The sequence below is a fragment of the Stegostoma tigrinum genome, chromosome 17 (assembly GCF_030684315.1).
Source record: "Stegostoma tigrinum isolate sSteTig4 chromosome 17, sSteTig4.hap1, whole genome shotgun sequence".
Lineage (NCBI taxonomy): Eukaryota > Metazoa > Chordata > Chondrichthyes > Orectolobiformes > Stegostomatidae > Stegostoma > Stegostoma tigrinum.
This window is the reverse complement of record NC_081370.1, coordinates 50,656,695-50,676,644: the sequence shown is the minus strand read 5'-3', so window position 1 is coordinate 50,676,644 and position 19,950 is coordinate 50,656,695. Positions and strand designations below refer to the sequence as shown.

General features: G+C 41.3%; 1 protein-coding gene across 4 annotated transcripts in view; it reads right to left on the bottom strand.

The window, feature by feature from the left end:
* LOC125459355 (very-long-chain 3-oxoacyl-CoA reductase-A-like) overlaps positions 1 to 19,950 on the bottom strand; it is a 165,631-nt gene that overhangs the window by 58,419 nt on the left and 87,262 nt on the right. For all 4 annotated transcript variants that reach the window (XM_048545730.1, XM_048545731.2, XM_048545728.1 and 1 more), the window contains one exon: positions 16,275 to 16,339. In XM_048545730.1, the coding sequence (XP_048401687.1) occupies positions 16,275 to 16,339 (65 nt within the window). The remainder of the gene's footprint in view (positions 1 to 16,274; positions 16,340 to 19,950) is intronic.

The window sequence follows — 19,950 nt, the reverse complement described above, 5'->3', positions numbered from 1 at the left end:
TGCCACTCTGAACAACTAACATTTACTCTCAGCTTTGTCTTGAAGCCAGAGAACAACCCATTCTGCTACCAGTGCTTTATGCACATACATGCCCAAGTCCTTTTGTTCCAGCACATCCTTTAGAGTTACACTTTTCAGCTAATGTTCTCTCTCTACATTCTAAAAAAATCATTTTACATTTCTCCACATCGAATTCCATATCTGCTCTCGGTCCAGCTAACCCACCAACATGTCTCTGTCCTTTTGGTCTACACTAACTCATTGTTCACTATGTTCCTAAGCTTTGCATTATCCCCACAGTTTGAAAACATTCTCACACAATTTGAAATGCTTCCATTAGGTCACCCTTCAGCCTTCCTTTTTCCCCCCAATGAGACATTATCCAGTCTATCAATCCTTTCTTGACAGGTATATCCAACATTTTTATCATCACTAAATCTCCTGTGCATCCGATCCAGTGATCAATCCTGTTGGTGTTCCTCACAGTCTAGGTTATTAATACGTATTAGGAAGGGAGCATGGATCCCAACAACAATCCTTTTCACTACAAACCCTCCTCCGGCCTAAAAACATCTATTGACAGCTACTCTTGGTGCTGATGCAATTGCTGTCCCTTCTGTTCCACAAATTATAATACAGCCCACAATTCTGTTGTCTGACAATGAATCAATGGCTTTTTGAAGTCCACATGTAACACATCAACAGCATTGCCCTTATCAACACTCTTGGGTTACCTCTAATTTCCAAAAGTTTTTGCATAAACTATTAAAAAGCCAAGTCTTTGTAGCAACTTCAATTTGATTGTACAACCTAAAAGAGCAGACGCATTGAAGATTTAGAAATGAGAATATGGGCTGCAGCAGCTTGAAGTAAGGGAATTATATGGCCATGTCACCACAGGTATAGTGGAATTTACATGGCTGCTCTAGAAAAAGATGCCCAGGATATGACCACCGCAAAGGTGCGAGAATGACAGGCAATAAAAAGAGGATAACAGGTAAAAGCCAGGACGCTAAAGACGCTCCCCTTGGGTCTATGCAGCAGTGAGAAGAGCCAAAAGGTCAGAAACAACAGATGTAAGGAAAGAGAATAAAACCTGAAGACCAATGCAGCAACAAATGCAAGTTTTTCTGTTCTGACTAAGTATGGGTGGTAGAGCCTGCATTAAGCTAGAAATTACTGCTCGGGTTTATGATAAACTTAATAAACCTATTGTAACTTTAACTTGATGAATTAAATTTCACAAATAAGTCTTGCTGCTCTGTGTTTCTGCACCAGTCAAGATGGCTAAGTTTACAAATGTTCCAAATCCACGCTGACTGATATACTGTTTTGTCTAGACATTTTTAATTTTTTCCTTTAGTAGGAGTGAGAGTCTATTTCACACAAATTGTAAGCTGACTGGTTCCTTGGACAATTCTGTTCCCCTTGTTTTAAATATAGGAATTACATTTGTCAGACCGCTCACACTATACCTTGATTCTTACATGTTAATTACAAAGTGCTGTAATGCCTCTGACATCTCTCCCATAGATCCTTAAATTACATGTAATCCATCTGGATTGCAGGCCTTAGTGTCTGAGTTTCAACTTAAATCAACAGATCATCTTGTTCTGACTTTCCATGTATTTACTTCATTACAAAAGCATCATGTATATTTGTTCCAATTCCTCAGTAAACAGTGAAATGTAATATTTTGACCAGCTACCACAATGGGTGGTATCATCCAGTCTGAGCGTAACGGTCATATTCCTGTTCAGCTTCCTTTATTAATGCGGCTGTAAATACTACTGTCATATGTTACTTGACAATTTTACAGCTCCTCTTTGCTTTCCTAATCATATTGATACTCTAATCTCATCATAATATCTATTATACATTCCTTAGCAGTCGACATACTCAAAGTATGAGATAGTAGGAACTGCCGATGCTGGAGTCTGAGATAGCAAGGTGTAGAGCTGGATGAACACTGCAGGGCAAGCAGCAGAGGAACAGGAAAGCTGATTATTTCAGATCTGGACCCTTCTTCAGGAAAATAAAAGTGTCCTTTGAGACTATGGCAACTTATTTTTATAGTCATCCACAGAGTCCCACTGGTGTTTTGTTTGTACTTTCCTTTTCAGCAGAAAATGTTGTTCCTCCACTCTGATGAACATCATTTTAAATCTCATTGTTTAGCAATGTTAGTTAATATTGCTGCATATATTAGTTTACACTAGTTCTACCTCAGCCCGTCAAAAATAAACTTATCTTCAAATTTTAAAGAGATTTTTTCTAAGCATGTTGTTGAGTTAGGAACCCAAGTAATAATCTTGAAGAATATTGTGGTGACTGGTTTCCCACATTTACATCTATTGTGAGATCGAGTTCATTCCTGTTTATTACATCCAATTGCAAATCTTCCTTTATGCCTTAACATTGTTTCAGTTCCACTCCAAGTCATTCAATATTCTGACTTGAAAAATATATCACCTTTCCTTCAGCGTCACTGGGTCAAAATCCTGGAATTCCTTCCCTTGCGTCATCGTGCATCTACCTACACCAAATGGAGTGCAGTGGTTCAATGCACAGCTCACGACCACCTTCAAGGGCAACTAGAGCTGGACAATAAATGCTAGGTCCACCAATGAAGCCCACATCCATTGAGTGAATAAAAAGAAAGTCCTAGGCTCACTGTACAAACTTCATTCTCTTATAACCTACCTTTTTCTGTCCAATAGCAGGGTAGTCAAAATTCCCACGAGTGTCACTCCTTTCCTCCTACTCAATTCGCTGGCTTGTTTACATATTTCTTCCCCCACCTCTCATGTGTTATTAAGTGGCCTCTAGACTACATCGATTAGCACACATGAACCTGGATTTTTTTAAACTACTTTATTTTTATTTTGCTGACCCCAAATTGTGCTCCCCTTTCTCAAGTACAGCTATTATTTAAACAGGAGGAGAAAACAGCAATAAGCAAAGCGTCCAGCCTATGTGTTACATGCTATGCACTACTCATGCATCAAGTGAGTCTCTTTAATTGCCCGCTGTAACCCAGTCAACTCACCGTAAACAAGATAGATCGCATCTGGTTACTTCAAAAACACCAAGTTTGCTTTCATTCAGACTTCATTCACATGAATATTTTGAAAGCTAATGTTCACAAAAACAAGTGTTGCCCTCAGCTCATAGCTGAGCGTTGTTACGTAGAATACAGCAGTATTTCCTGAGGAGCATTTGCTTTTAAGTATCACTTACTGGTTTCTCTTGCCAAAAAAATGCTAAAACCTTCAAAAGGGGCAATCATCTGCACATTAGCATTAGCTGCTTTCTATCTGCAAAGTTGGCTCCGTTCAATGGACAATGCTCAACGACTATTTTAAAAATACAGCATCCAATGAAATCTAAATGTTCAATAGTAAGCTAAGCATCAGGCTCTGCTATTTGCCACATGATCCACAATGCCCATGGCTCTCCTAAAATGCTTTAAACGGACATCAGCAAATTGCTTTCCGTCCAGTGTTTCTGAATTGCACCATCTTTTTCAAATGGTGCACAAAGCCCTGTTGATGTGATTGGATGCAGAGCACAGGATAAAGTGTAGATTGAGATCAATGCAAATCTGCTTGAGAAAGCAAAGATGAACCAAACGCTTGTATTACAAACTGCATGCCCAATCTTTAGGTTCATGGGACAAAAAGAGCTGGCAGCATTAAGCAGATGCAAAAAGGTGGCACCAGGACAAAACAAAAAAGCAGCATGAACTTGGTAATAAGAGAATGAGAGAAAGAGGGTGAAACGTTAAAAAAAATTACAAAGATGCAGATTAAAAGGTACCATTGTTAGAAACAAAGTAATCCAAGTGACACCAATATATAGTTTTCAGCAATTGTTCAAGCATTTCTTCTCCAGTTGCTCTCCAGTTTAGCAGTCCATAACCACTGCACCAGCACCAATACATCCTACAATTTCCTGGTTTGTCTCTCAATCCTGGACCTGCGCTCCAAAACTGTCTCAGAGCAAATACTCAATTATTACTACATTGAAATCCAACAGTGTATCTCAGATCTAGACAGGCGGGGAGACTAGGACTCGTGGACACAGCCTTAGAATTAGAGGGGGTAAACTTAAAACGGAAATGAGGAGACATTTCTTCAGCCAGAGAGTGGTGGGCCTGTGGAATTCATTGCCATGGAGCGCAGGACGTGAAATGTCTTCAAGGCAAAGATCGATAAATTCTTGATCTCAAGGAATCAAGGGCCACGGGGAGAGTGCAGGGAAGTGGAGCTGAAATGCCCATCAGCCATGATTTAAATGGCGGGGTGGACTCAATTGACCGAATAGCCTTACTTCCATTCTTACATCTTATGGTCTTACAACCTTAAACAGATGGCTGCTTTAACAAATTAGTTGTAGAAAGCTCCCCTTGCTTGGTCTCCAATGAAATGAGCTTCTGTTGAGTAATTATGCTAAATATTAATTCATTGTTTTAGGCAAAAGGATCCTGTCTAAATATCTAGAAAGTCACAATTTGATGTTGCAGGCTTCTAAACATGTTTAAACACAATGACTCTATCTACAACGATTATATCCATCCACCTGTTTTTATTACAAGTCCTATTTCCATCATTTTTGTTCTATTTAATGCAAGTTCTGATGTAGTACATTGTTTCCTTTCCTCGATTGGTGCATTTTTTGAACATTTTGTTCCTGCTTGCTGTATGTCAACTAATGTGCTCTGAATTGATTCTTCAAAAATTTATGAAAATGATATCAGCCAATTAGGTGCAAATGTGATGTACTCTGAAGTGAAACACGGATGTAACAGAATGAAGAGATTTCTATGAATAGATAAATCAAGCACAGATTAAATATATTTGACATTGAGACATGGATATCTCATCCCTGATGATAGTTTTTGATTCAGTTTTTTGTTTAAACATGAATTTTCTTTTTAAAGAAGTGGCTATATGCTCCCAAGCTGAATACAACCACATTGATCCATCAGTACGTGCATGTTCAGCTGTAATTGGGATGTAAAAAGAACAAAGAACAGTGCAGCACAGGAACAGGCCCTTCGGCCCGCCAAGACATGCCGACATAGTCTGTGTTCCTCCACTCCCCGTCTTCAGATCTGTCAGGATGCCTCTTAAACGTTGCCAATGTACCTGCCTAAGCCATCACCTCTGGCCACAGATTCCAGGCACTTACTACACTGTGCAAAACAAAAAGCCACCTGTCATCTCCTTTAAACTTATCCGCTCTTACCTTAAACCGATGTCTCCTAATAACTGATTTCTAGACTGGCCGGGGTGGGGGGAGGAATGCTGGCTAGCCATTCTACCCATGCCTCTCAATTTTGTAAACTAACAGGTCACCCCTCAACAGTTGAAAACAAACCAAGTTTGTCCAGTCACACCTCACAGCTAATACCCTCCAAACCAGGCAACATTCTGGCAAATCATTTCTGCACTCTCCAAAGTCTCCACATCCTTCTGGTAGTGTGACAACTAGAACTGTACAAAATATTCCAAATATGGCCTAAAAGTTCGATACATCTGCAACAGGACTTGCCAATTTTTATACTCTATGCCCTGACCAACAAAAGGCAAGCATGCCATAAGCTTTCTTGAGCATCCTATCCACTCATGTTGTCACTTTCAGGGAATTGTAGGCCTGTACGTCTAGATCCTTCTGTATGTTGATGCTACCAAGGGTTCTACCATTTACTGTGTACCTTACTCTCAGGCAACTAACATCTGCTCCCTTGCATGCGAATGAATAAAATCTTTGCCTACTTGAACTCCTTAAATTTTGCAGGATTTTTCAACTTTCAACAGTTGGTTTGGTTGTCAGCATCCATGGGGCTAGTACCAGATCTAATATCAGGCGGCAAATGCATTTACTTCATTCCTCACGAGATAATGAGATCAGTATTTCAGACAGGAAGCTGGTAGGCCAATTTGGGGTTCCGAAACAAAGAAGGATTTTGCAAGTGAATTAATCAAAGGTAGCGCAGAATGCGGATCACAGGCTTGTCGTTAAACGGGAGTGGTATTGATCCTAGAGCAAACCAGGTGAACTAGACAATGAGTGTAAAACAAGACAGAGTCCCTCATTTTCCACTGGAAATGGTACAGTAAAACAGAAAGGCCTGCTTCCCACTGAAACGCAAAAAATCTATCAACTGGGAACTTCAGTTATGGCAGACCAAGATTCAAAGCGGAGACTCAAAGGATCACTCAATGAACTTCTGGCAGACATTACAATTTTTAATTAGCAAGAGGATCAAGGGCTGTGGGTATATGACAGGAAGAGCAGAATTGAGGTTGATCAGATCAGCCATGATTTCATTGAATGGTGGAGTAGAGTCAATAGGCCAAACAGCCTACTTCTGCTCCCACGTCTTATCCTCTAAAGGACAAGATGGTCATGGTCAAAATTATTAAGGCAAGCTGGGACATATCAGGGGCCCCAGACAGACACAAGGAGTGGTGAGGAATCAGTCAAGACAGAAAGAAAAGCACTATCTTATGTCAGTGCTACCTAAGAATGGGTCAGTCAGAAAAAAAATTGGACAGAGCCAAACTAACCCAGGAAAGGGAAAACATGGGAGGTGTGAAGAACATCATTTCTGGCTCACCCACCAGGAGAAACAGACAAGATTATATTGGTTCTGTCCCTTTTCAATGGTAAACTAGCCCCTATAGAGCCAAGACAAACAGTTGTCCAACCCAAATAATCCTGGTCAAGACCTGATCATCAATGACCAACATATGTATTTCATCCAGGATAATAGAATAGAAAATACTTTATTGTTAGCAACAGATCTTAAAAGAAATGGGCACCCCCAGGCCTAGTCAAGAGAGTGTTTCCTAAACAAGTGGAAGAAAGCAAAGAGATTCACAATATGCATTAAGGAAATAAAAAATCAAAGTCTCAATTGTTACGCACAGTGATAATTCAGCCCATTGTGCTTGCACCAGCTCTCTGGATGATCATTTATGCTGTTCTCCCCTCCTTTTCTTTCTATTTAATAATCACGTAGTGCCTTCTTCAATGCCTCAACTGAGCCTGCTCCCACCACATTTCCAGGCTGTACACTCCAAGTTCAAACCACTCAACATGTGTAGATGTTTTATCACTAATTCCTCTGCAAATCATTTTAAATCTATGCCCTCTTTCTTGATCCTTTATAAGCATGAACATTTTGTCCTGTTTCCTCCACAGTGATGATTAATGCAAAGTTACAACTAGGTCTCTCAACTCATGCAAACCTTTAGGACAGTACCTGTTTTTTGTCATCTATTTACCTTCTACCAAAATGCATCACTTTACATTTCTCCACAATGAAATTCACCTGCTACCTATACACCCTCAACAACTAGTCAATGCCCTTTTTTAAGTTCCAAACTATCCTTCTCACAGATTATGTTCCCAGTTTTGTTCCACTTCAAATTTTGAAAATGTCCATTGAACTCAAGTTAAGTGAGCTTCCACCTCATCTTTCTAAACTCCATTGAGTACAGCTCAGAGTCCTCAACCGTTCCTTATATGGCAAGCCCTTCATTCCCACGATCACCATTTTGGACACCCCTCCAAAGCCAGCATTTTCTTCTGTAGATATAGGGCCCAAAACTGCTCAATATTTCAAATGCTGTCAAACTAGAGCTTTATGCAGCCTCAACAGTACATTCCTGTAATGTTTTACTTGTCCTCTCAAAATGCAAGTCCAAGGAAAGATCAGTACAGCGTGTTGGCCTCAGGACCTTATAAATATATAAGGAGTCTCTCCAAGCAGAGGGGGAAATGGGGAGGGTTCCCAAGCAGCAAGTGGTATGAACTCTCAACCCCAAAGGGGGCTCTTAATGACCATGTGAATTGTGTCAAATTACAACATTACACTACCTGCTCCTGGAAGACCCTGAAACTCCGTGGCAATTCTGCAACAGCACTGGTGAGCCCTCTCAGAACAGTCTTCAAGGCAATTCAAACCTCCCCTGCCACTGGTACTCTGATGGATGACATGTCTATGGAGAATTGAAATAAGGCAATAACCACAACTTCTGCTAACAGGTCAGAGATGCTTTTATTGTGGGAGATTGCCATCTCAGACCAGGCTCTCACTGGTTACAGTATCAGTTCTTGTCATGTGAAATACATGCCTGTCATTTGTAAATGCAAAATCAAACTCTAAAATACACAGCTTCTAGTTTTACTTGTTAATTCACAATTTTGAATAGCTGAACATTTCTGCAGAAACAACACTTGATAAATAGTAAGCAAAAAAATGCAAGATAAATTGCTGTACTATGAATCTTAGGAAGGTTCTGCAGTGTAGTTGTTTTGCTACGACCTTCTTCTGCCATGTTTCTGTATTTTTGCCACTTGAGGGTGCTGTTACACACAAATTCTCGTCTGAATTCTGTCCAGAATAAAGTTCAGCACAATGAGCATAACAGCCAGTTTACAAAGAAAGCACCAAATAGGCATTGATTTTTGCAATTGCTTCTGCTGCCCTTGATGTCTTTATGCACTGATGTCTGCCCCAATGCTGCTGCTGTAGACTAATGGAACAAGCTGAGAGATCAAGGTGAACTCTTGATAAGATGGGTAATTTTTTTTTTATAAAATTCTTCTACAGGATGTCAGCACCTCCATTAGTTGCTCCTACTTAATTTCCCTACATAGCAAAAGTCCAACAAAAGGGAGACAAGTTGGTCTGTTATACATCGTGTACAGTTGTGGTTCGATTTTTATGAAGCTGTTGTGCATTTCAATTGTATACTGTTTTAAAGAACAGTGCATCTAGACTTTCTTTGGATGCCAAGTGTTTGCACTGACAATTCAGGCCTAATTCAGTCGATTCAGGCTGACAGCTGTTTTGTCTTTGTTCTTTAAATCGGAGGGGAAGATAGGGTGGTCATGGTCTGCAATCATGAGTCAAAGTGTAGGAGGTAGGATGCCAGTTACTACTGGAGGAGTTTCCAAGAAAAAACTCCAGAGCGCTCAGTAATTCTCTAATTATAATTAGAATGCAACCAACAGCCGCAATGATGGATCGGCGGGGGAGAACCCCACTTTGTCACTAGAGAAGGATGCAATTTGTCACATCCAGCAGAATGTGTTCCACCAGCTGGACCATCAGAGATAAACTGGCCATTTCATCAGCTGCGCCTTCTAAGTGGGTTTCACTATTCTATGTTCAGGAAGCATCAAAACTAATGTACAAATCAAAAATTATTTCTGGGAAAGCAAACATTAAGTAAAAAAGCAGCTCAAACAGAACACATTTATGACAGTCAAACTGAAGGCACGCAGTAATTTAACCTTCTCACATAAGGAGACTTATAGTTAGGTTTACAATAGTTCTGTATTTCCCTCAATTGCACCGTGAAAGAATTAAACTTGGAAAATCTCTCAAATACATTGAGGAAGAGAGAATAAAGAATGTAACGTGCACCTTACTACAACACAGCAAATAGAAGATTTTTTGCTTTTACTCTTTCATAGGATGTGGACACTACTGGCTGGGCAGCTTTTATTGCCTGTCCTTAGTTGCTTTAGAGGTGGTGGTAATGAGCTACCCTCTTGTATGGCTGCAGTCCTTGTGTTGGGAGATCCAACATGATTCAGTGACAGTGAAAAAAACAGCAATAAATTTCCAAGTTGGAAAGGTGAGTGGCTGGGAGGGGAACTTGCAGGTGGCAGTATTCCCTTGTTTCTACTGCCCTTGCCCTCCACAATGGAAGGTGTTGAAGGAGCCTTGGTGAGTTAATGCAACATTATCTTTTAAGTTATATACAATGGTTTCATTGCTCGTTGGTAAAAGTAGTGAGCATTGAAGGCGATGAATAGTCTGACAACCAATGGGTTGCTTTGACCTGGATTCTGCCAAGCTTTGAGTGCTGTTGGGGCGGTTGTCATCCAGAAAAGGAGACAGTTGCCCATCACACTCCTGATATGTGCCTTCCAGGTGGTGAAGTGGCACTGGGGAGACTGGAAGTGCATTACTCACTCAGAATTCTGAACCTTTAACTTGTTCTTCCATTGGAAATGCTTATATGGCTGGTCCAGTTCAGTTTCTAGTTAATGGCTACCTTCAGATGTTGATACAGGGGGTGCATTTTATATTGTATGTTTCTATATTCCTGTATTGTTTGGGTTCTCAGTGGCATTGGCAAGGTCAGCGTGTCACTGCTCCTTGAACTGAGTAACTTGCTAGGGCCATTTGAGGGCAGTTAAGAATCAACCAAATCAGTCACATGTAGGCCTGACCAGATGAGGATGACAGATTCCTTCCCTAATAAAGGTAGTAATGAATCAGATGGGTTTTTAATAATGTTGTGAAGTTGGGTAGAGTACATGTGGATAAAAGCTGAAATAACTGCAGATGCTGTAAATCAGAAACAAAAACAAAATTGCTGGAAAAGCTCAGCAGGTCTGACAGCATCTGTGAAGGAAAAAAACAGAGTTAATGTTTTGGGTCTGGTGACCCTCAACAGTTCTGAGGAAGTGTCACCGGACCCAAAACGTTAACGCAGTTTTTTCCTTCACAGATGCGGCCAGACCTGCTGAGCTTTTCCAGCAATTTTGTTTTTGTTCTTGAGTACTCGTAGATTGGGAGGCAGGAAGCTAGAATTTGGTGTTGGCAAAAAGCTGAAGCAATGGAGGATTGCATGATCCCTTTAAAAAATAATGCACTTTTTCTGTGCTTAGGAGATTTAAAATGGATGTCGTCGAGCAGCAATTTGAAAGCTTGCAAGTACACAGAGCACACAAATTGAAACAACTGTATCAAACGGCCATACAGTTAGCAGGCCGAGACAATAGGCTTTTGAATTTAGCCAAATCAATTTGAATCAGGTACTTAGATACCACAAACATATTAAATTTAAAACTGATGGTTTTGACAACGTAGAACCAATCCTATTCAAAGAAATATTGATACATCAAGAATATAAAAAGGGGACAATCGGATGAAGATCCCCAAAGCTAGCTGTCATCCGCCAGAGCTGATGGTCCTTGGCTTTCCAGAGAGAAGTGCTGGCTCTCTCAGCCTCCTCTGTCTTACAGAAAGTACTATCTAAATAACAATGGTAACACTGGCACAGCTAGTTAATGTCCTGACAGAAGAAATCAGCGGAGAAGGCAAAACATGTTCTGAAAGGAATGTAACCTGGTTGTAATTTCCAGAGACTAAATACGATTGGGTGGCTTCTATTTACTGGAACAGCATACCACTAGAACCTTGCTGTATTTGGTAACGGTTAGTGTTAAAAGGGATTTATTCTGTTTGTTAATAGTTTAGTTAATCAATTTGTTCACTTTTACACAGTTAGATAGATAAATAGTTACTTGTGGATTTTAGATTGAGTGTCAGGGATTTATTTTATTTGCCCACCAGAAGTTGCTGAAATAATAAAATGTGAGGCTGGATGAACACAGCAGGCCAAGCAGCATCTCAGGAGCACAAAAGCTGACGTTTCGGGCCTAGACCCTTCATCAGAGAGGGGGATGGGGGAGGGAACTGGAATAAATAGGGAGAGAGGGGGAGGCGGACCGAAGATGGAGAGTAAAGAAGATAGGTGGAGAGGGTGTAGGTGGGGAGGTAGGGAGGGGATAGGTCAGTCCAGGGAAGACGGACAGGTCAAGGAGGTGGGATGAGGTTAGTAGGTAGCTGGGGGTGCGGCTTGGGGTGGGAGGAAGGGATGGGTGAGGGGAAGAACCGGTTAGGGAGGCAGAGACAGGTTGGACTGGTTTTGGGATGCAGTGGGTGGGGGGGGAAGAGCTGGGCTGGTTGTGTGGTGCAGTGGGGGGAGGGGATGAACTGGGCTGGTTTAGGGATGCAGTGGGGGAAGGGGAGATTTTGAAACTGGTGAAGTCCACATTGATACCATATGGCTGCAGGGTTCCCAGGCGGAATATGAGTTGCTGTTCCTGCAACCTTCGGGTGGCATCATTGTGGCAGTGCAGGAGGCCCATGATGGACATGTCATCAAGAGAATGGGAGGGGGAGTGGAAATGGTTTGCGACTGGGAGGTGCAGTTGTTTGTTGCGAACTGAGCGGAGGTGTTCTGCAAAGCGGTCCCCAAGCCTCCGCTTGGTTTCCCCAATGAAGTTGCTGAAAAGCAGGTTATACCACTTTTCACATTCCTTTTACAGATTGTAGGCAAACTGCTCCTCTGTTTTGATTTTAGTTGTGGGGGGGGGGGGTCAACCTCCATTATTATAATAAATAACAAAATCAAAAACAAAAATATTTCTAAATGGTCAAAATACTTGACACCAATTTTCAAATCCAGCATTTTCTTCATTGAATTTAAATTCTAGCAGCTGCCCATGTAGGATCTAAACCAGTGCCAGCATCCCCAAAAATTCATTTAGCATTCTGGATTACTGATCCAGTGATATCACTGTGCCACTATTCAATGGCAGTGCCACTTAAATTCTCTTTGGGGAGACGGTCCTTTCCTGACACATGATATAGACATTTACCATTTATCAGCCCAAGCCTGATGTCATCCAGATCAAGACTCATATGGACACTGCTTCAATATTTGAGACACCAAGAATGAAACACAAGGACCGGTCACCAGCTTCACTTCCGATCTTCTGATGGAGCAAACGTTATTGATGAAGCAACTGAAGATAGCAGCAACATACTGGAGTTCAGGTGACTGACCTCCAACATCCACAGCCCCCAACATCCTTTGCAACAGGTTTGGAGCAACTTAGAGTTGTGGAGCATTTCCCCCCAATTTTTAAACTGTCTCACGGAGCTTGGGCATCCCTGGCCGGCCAGCATTTATTGGCTCATCCCTCACTGCCCTTGAGCTGAGTTGGCTACATCATTTTAGAGGGCAATTGAGAGTCAACCACATTGCTGTGAGTCTAAAGTCACATGAAGGCCAGACCAGGTGAGGATGGCAAATTTGTCTCCCTGAAAGTGAGCCAGATGGGTTTTTCCCAATTATCAGCATGGATTCCTAATTCCAGATCTTTTTTTAAAACTGAATTCAAATTCCGGCATCTGCCGTGATGGGATTTAAACCTCAGCTTCCAGAACATAAGTGTTTCTGGACTAATAGTCCAGTATTACTAGGCCATCACCTCCCCATTAAATTCCTATTGATTCCAATTTTACTGTGCTTCTTGATCCCATGCTTGGTCAAGTGCAATCACGCTTATCTCAGCTCTGAAAATCAGCTCGTCATTGCCTGGACGAAGGCCATTGAGAGGTCAGGTGCTTTGTGACCCTGGTCAAACCCAAACTAGGTTAGCAAGCAGCTTATTCTTGAGCAAGTGCTGCTTAATGATCGAAAGTAAAAAACTATACAGCAGTAATTGGCTGAGTTAGCTTTGTCCTGTTTCCGGTGGGTTATGATCTGAGGTATTCTTTACCACAGAGGGCTGTTGAGACTTGGTTAAGTATATTCAAGGTTAGAGGCAGAATTTTAATTAGTAAGCAAATCAAAGGTTATGGGGAAAAGGCAGGAAGGAGGAGGAGTTCAGGATCTTCAGATCAACCATGATCTCATTAAGTGATGGAACAGACAATGGGTTGAATAGGTTACTTCTGTTCCTATCTCTTACTGGTCTTAACTGGGCAATTTTCTACAATATCAGGAGATCCCAGTGTTACAGCTGTACTGGAACAACTCGGCGACTGGTACTGCTAGTTCAAGAGCACAAGTCTTTCATACTATTGCTGGAATGCTGTCAAGTCCTAACCTTTGTAGTGTCCAGTGCCTTTAACCATTACTTACAATCATGTGAAATGAATTAAAATTAGAAGACTGGCATCTGCGATGCTGGGGTCATCAGGACGGGGACCGAGATAAATCACTCAGCACTCAGGCTGGAAGATGGATGGAAATGCTTCTACCTTAGTGGTGCTGGTCTTCCTCATTACGGAGGATGGGGATATTTGTGGAACCTTGTCCTTCTATTGTGTAACAGCCCATGATCATTCACAACTGGATGTGGCAGGACTACAGAGCTTAAATTTGACCTTTTGGATAATGCGATTGTTTAGCCCTGTTTGTTGCAAACTGCTTCTGCTGATTTGTAGGCAAATCGCCATGTTGCAGCTGCAGGAGGTTGACATCTCATTTTAAGATTGATTGGCCCTGCTCTTGGAATGCCCTCTTTCCTCCCCAATAATCTTTTAAGCTTTCCTGGGTACTGAAAAATATCTCATCTGTAGTTTTCGTAAGCTGCTGGTCTATATGTAAAAAGATAGCGAAGTCTGGATAAATGAGTACAGTTTTTTTTTTAAAAACTAAACAGTAACAAAAGCAGTGAGTATCAAAAAGCCGTGATAGGGACAAAATATGGCAGAACAATATGACAGTGAAGTGGGTACAAAACATTCATTGTTTTCTCTATTACACAAATAGAGCCAGAGAGTCAGAGTTATAGAGCAAGGAAGCAGGCCCTTCAATCCAACTCGCCCATGCCAACCAGCTATCCTACGTAAATCTAGTTTCATTTGCCAGCATTTAGTCCCTATCCCGCTAAACTCCTCTTGTTCACATACCTATGCAGATGCCTTTTAAATGTCTAATTGCACCGCCTCACCACCTCGTGAGGCAGCTCATTCCATAAAACATGAGAATGTTGCCCCTCAGGTACCTTTTAAATCTTTCCCCTTCTCACCTTAAACCTATGCCCTCTAGCTTTAGACTCCCCTAGCCTAGGAGAAAGACTTTGGCTATTCACCCTATCCACGCCCCTCATGATTTTATAAACGTCTAAGGTCACCCCTCAGCCTCTGATGCTCCAGAATAAGCTCCCAGCCTATTCAGCTCTTCCCTACAGCTCAAGCCCTCTAATCCTGGCAACATCCTTCTAAGTCTTTTCTGAATTGTTCAAGTTTAACAACATCTTTCCCATAACAGGGACAAATGTCCCATTCAGCCACAACATAACATCCCAACACATATACTCAATGCACTGACCAATAAAGGCAAGCATGCCAAACGCTGCCTCAGTATCCTGCCTAACTTCAACTCCACTTTTAAGAAACTACACTTCCACAGCCCTAGGTCTGTTTGTTCAGCAACATTCCCTTGGGCCCCACCATCAATTTTATAAGATGAAAGCCACATTGAGAAAAAAAGTTCTGGTTGAAAGTTGTGTATGTTCACCCAATGGGAATAAAGCAGTTGAAATTCATATTCTGTTCCACCTCAGTGAGCAAGTACTTCAAGTTAAGTACAAAAAATATGCTGGAAAATTTTAGCAATCCATCGCCATCTGTAGAGGTAAACAGTTTTGATGAATGGTCAATCTGAAACATTACGTCTTTTGCCCCAGTGATACCGCCTGATAGGCTGAGCCTTTACTACTAGATTTACAGGATCCAGTGTTTTGCTTTTCAAAGGTATTTTTCTGTTGCACTTTGGGGGAGGTTAAGAAATACATCATAGAATCCCTAGAGTGTGGAAACAAGCCCTTTGGCCCAACAAGTCCACACTGAACCTCAGAGCATCCCCCTGTAACCCACCTAATCCACACATCCCTTATACTATGTGCATTTTAAGCAGGGCCAATTCACCTAGCCTACACGTCTTTGGACTGGGGGAGGAAACCAGAGCACCCAGAGGAAACCCACACAGACACAAGGAGAACGTGCAAACTCCAAACAGACAGTTGCCAGAGGGTGGAATCAAACCTGGGTCCCTGGTGCTGTGAGGCAGCAGTGCTAACCGCTGAGCCGCCCTATGATGCAAAAGATGTAAATGTTTTGTCCAGAACTTAACCATATAGTAGAAATAAACATCGAGTTAAGTGAATAGGTAACACAAGATACAAAGACAAATACTAACCTCAGTTATGTCCATGCTGTGGGGTGGTATGGAGAGCAAGTTTGTAATGCATCAATTTGAAATGGACTTGAATGCACCCCAAAAGATAAAGAAAATCTTTTCCAGGGCAGAAATGACTATTGTGAGGGGGCATAATTTTAAGTTGATTGGAGGAAGGTACAGGGGAGATGTCAGAGGTAGGTTCTTCACACAGAGCATGGTGGGCATGTGGAATGTGCTGCCAGCAGTGGTAACAGAGTCAGATACTTGAGACTTAAACAACTCTTGGGTAGGCACATGGAAGATAGCAAAACATTGGGTATGCAGGATAGAAGGTTGGCACAACATGGGCCGAAGGGCTTGTACTGTGCTGTACTGTACTGTTCTATAGAAAGTGATCCAATGGGTCATTCAGTCTCTAACTCTCATTTGAGGACAAGGCAAGAGCAAAAAAAAACCAATTAAAATTAGAATACTTACGTTGTCGAGATCAGGAACATCCAGGAAATATTCTGGGTAGTTGTAAGAAATTCCCACATTGTTCACTGCAGAAAATTAAAACAGCATATTAGACTACATTGAACTCCATCATAGTTTCCTAATGCAAAATTTTACTAAAGATTCAAACTGATGCTTGGTAATGTAGAAAAAAAGAGGAATAAAGGAAAGGAGACAAGCATTCTACACTTGCACTCAATCAGGATTGATGCCAGAATGCTAGACTTTGAACCCAATTCCCTCAGTGTAAAATTGCTGTTCCCTTTGAAATGTTATTGTTGTTTGTCCTGAGGTGTGCAAGACAAAAATCTTCAACAGCATGTTTCTCTTTTTCAGAAATAAAGATTTAATTGAATTAATACAAATAAATTGACTTTTGTTTTTAAGCTCTATGCATTGTTAACAGGCAGGAAGAAAATCATGGACTTGTTTATAGTTATTCATTAGTTCAACAATATTTGCAAGAATGGGGAATTTCTATGAAGATATACAACTTAGTAATAAATATTTCCTTACTGGTGTACACCCATAGCAATAAAAGCTGTGCATATGGGTTAGCAGGATGTTCTCAGTACCATAAAATTTAAATAAAGGGATCCTGGTGATAATTGGCTTTATTACAATTAACATTTTCAACTTTGAAAGATGCACTGTACCTACCTCTCACAAAGTCAGAGTTCAATATAAGCTGCTACCCCCAGTGGCCATCTGGGCAAAAAGCATAATTTTTTTCCCCTCCCAAAATGACATATGACAAAAGCATCAAACTAGTAGGGTATGCAAAAGAAATGACCCCATGCAAATGGGAAAAAGGAAAAAAGAAAAAAGATTCCATATGGAAAGTCAAAAAAATTAGTAGGTTGAGGTGATGTAAGAAAACAAACAAGAGAAGGAAAGGGCACCATGGTGGCTCACCAGTTAGCACTGCTGCCCCAGAGCACCAGGGACCCAGGTTCAAATCCACCTTTGGGCAACTATCCATATACGTTCAGTTTGCACATTTTCCACATCTGTGGGGGCCTCCTCTGGGTGCTCCAGTTTCCTCTCAGTCCAAAGGTGGGTGGGTTAGGTGGATTAGCCATGTTAAATTGCCCAGTGTCCAGGGATGTGCAGGCACAGTGGGAAATGCAAGAATACACAGTGGGTCCAGCTTGGACATTCTTTGGAGGATCAGTGCAGACTCGGAGAGCCAAACAGTCTGCTCCCACACTTAGGATTTTATGATTCTACAAAAGATGATAAAGGAGAACTACTTATGCCAGTTAGATTACAAATCCTTTTTAAATAAGGCTCCAGGCATTGAAGCTGGTATAGGTCTTTCAATAAATATTTAAATGAAGCTAGGACTTTCATTTCTGAAAATTAAGTGCAATTTGCACAATCAGGAATCACCGATTATGAGCAGTCGAGTCAAAATTAAAGTAATCTTATTCAGAATTAATATTCACAGCTAGAGAGTAAACCATCTCAGCTCCAGGGCATCTCTGTAGGAACTCCTCAAGATAAATATTCAAGGCCAATCATTTCCAGCTGCTTCATCAATGACCTTCACTCTATGATAGAGGTGGTGAACACAATGTTCAGCACCAGCTGTGACTCCTCAGATAGTAAGGCGGTTGATATCCAAATGCACCAAGAACTGAGCAACATTCCAACTTGAGCTAATTAGTGGCAAGTAACGTGCATGCCAGAGAAGTGCCAGCCAATAACCATCTCCAAGACAGAATCTGGTTATCAATCCCATTACGTTCAATGCTGTTTCCATCTCTGAAGCCCCAAGGGGTCAGCATTGACAAGAAACCAAACTGGACCAGCCATACAAATATTGCGACTCCAACAGGAGGTCAGGTCAGAGGCTAGGAATTATGCGACAATTAGAATTAGCTTTGTCACATGTACTCACATGAATACAGTGAAAAGTTTACAAGTCTCCACTTAGTGTACATCTTAGGTACAAAGGTATCTGGGTACAGATTCCTGGGTATAAAGCAGAAAGTAAAGAAGCCAGGTTAAAAAGAAACTGTTAAAAGTTCAACACCACAGTCCATAAGCTCCTGGCCATGCTGCACTTGCGCTCCTCACAAGGATTTGCCCTCGCCACCGCCAGCCACCTCGGGCTGCACGTTCCCACCCTCACCACCAGCTGTCATGGCCCCTTGTCAAGTTGCATGTCCCTGGTCTCCCTCCACTCAGGATAGCTACCATCGATGTCAGGGACCTTTCTCACCGCCACATCAGTCTCACCCCCCCCCCACCATGCTGCACAAACTTGCAGCTCACATAAGGTTGTAGATTAAACTAAGAAAAAAAAGTAGTGAAAGGACTAACAAAGTACTAACTCACCTCTCCATTCTTCCATCGTGCAGAAGCACATTCACAGGTATGTGACAGAATATTTCCCCGTTTGTTGGTTGCAACAGCACTACAGCTTTGGAAGTGTATTTTGTCCTGGGTTTTTGTTTGAACAGCAGTTTTCAGCCAAAAGTGCCAAGCCATCTCTAAGCCAAAGTAGTAAAGAGCTTGAGGGTCATTGATTTATTTCGTTTTTTTAAAAGTTGGAACAGTAGAAGCAGCATGGGTGTTTCAGGCTGTCACAGAACCAGGGTTTTAAGTTAAGCTTTCAGTAGCTGTTAGGGCTTTGAAGTTGGTTGTGGAAGCAGCCATACCTCTGCTTCTACCAGAGGTTTAGGTGTTTTTCCTCCTCGAATGGAGAAACAGTGCATATCTAAGACAATATGTTACCCAATTTGCCTTTGCCAAGGGTATATTTGTGGGATGTTAACAACTTGGAACAATTGCTCTTTAGTAGTTCAATAATCTATTTTTCTGTTATATTTTCCAATAGAGTTAAAGCTATACCAATTCTTCTTTCTTTTGTTTGTATTTTAATTGGTGATAAGAATAAAGTGTGCTTTGCTTAAAGCCAAATAGTGTAACCAATCAAGTTACATCTGGAACACAGCATCTTACACTTGTCTTTAAGATAAAAGTTAGCTTAGACCCTATGTCATCATCAAATCTGAAGCGGGGTTTGATGTGGTCTATAAGCGTAGCTCCAACAAAAAATAATGCAGGGCAGAGCAGCCCATTTGACTGAAATTCCATCCACCACCTTCAACATATCCCTCCAAAACTTTCCTTTACATATACTTACCAAAATGTTTTTTTAAAATGTTGCAATTGTATCCATTGCCCACCACTTCCTCAAAGTTCATTCCACACAAGAACCATCTTTAAAGCATTTGCCTCATGTCTTTTTTAAAGTCTCTCTCCTCTCACCTTAAAAACGTGCCCCTAGTCTTGAAATCCCCTATCCTGGGGAAAAGAATACCATCATTAACTCTTGTAAACTCATTATCTTGTAAACTTTTAAGGTCGCCTCTCATCCTCATATTCCAGTTAAAGTCTCAACCCATTCAGCCTTTCTTTATAACTGAAGCCTTCCATATCCAGCAACATCCTGATAAATCTCTTCTGAACCTTCTTCAGCTAAAAAACATTCTGCTTATAACTGGACACAGTATTCAGGGAGAGGCCTCACCAACGTCCTGTACAACCTTAACATGATTTCCCAAGTTCTAAACTCAAAGGACTGAGTAATAAATGAGAGTGTGCTAAATGCCTTTTCAACCATCCTTTCGAAATGTGATGCAAACTT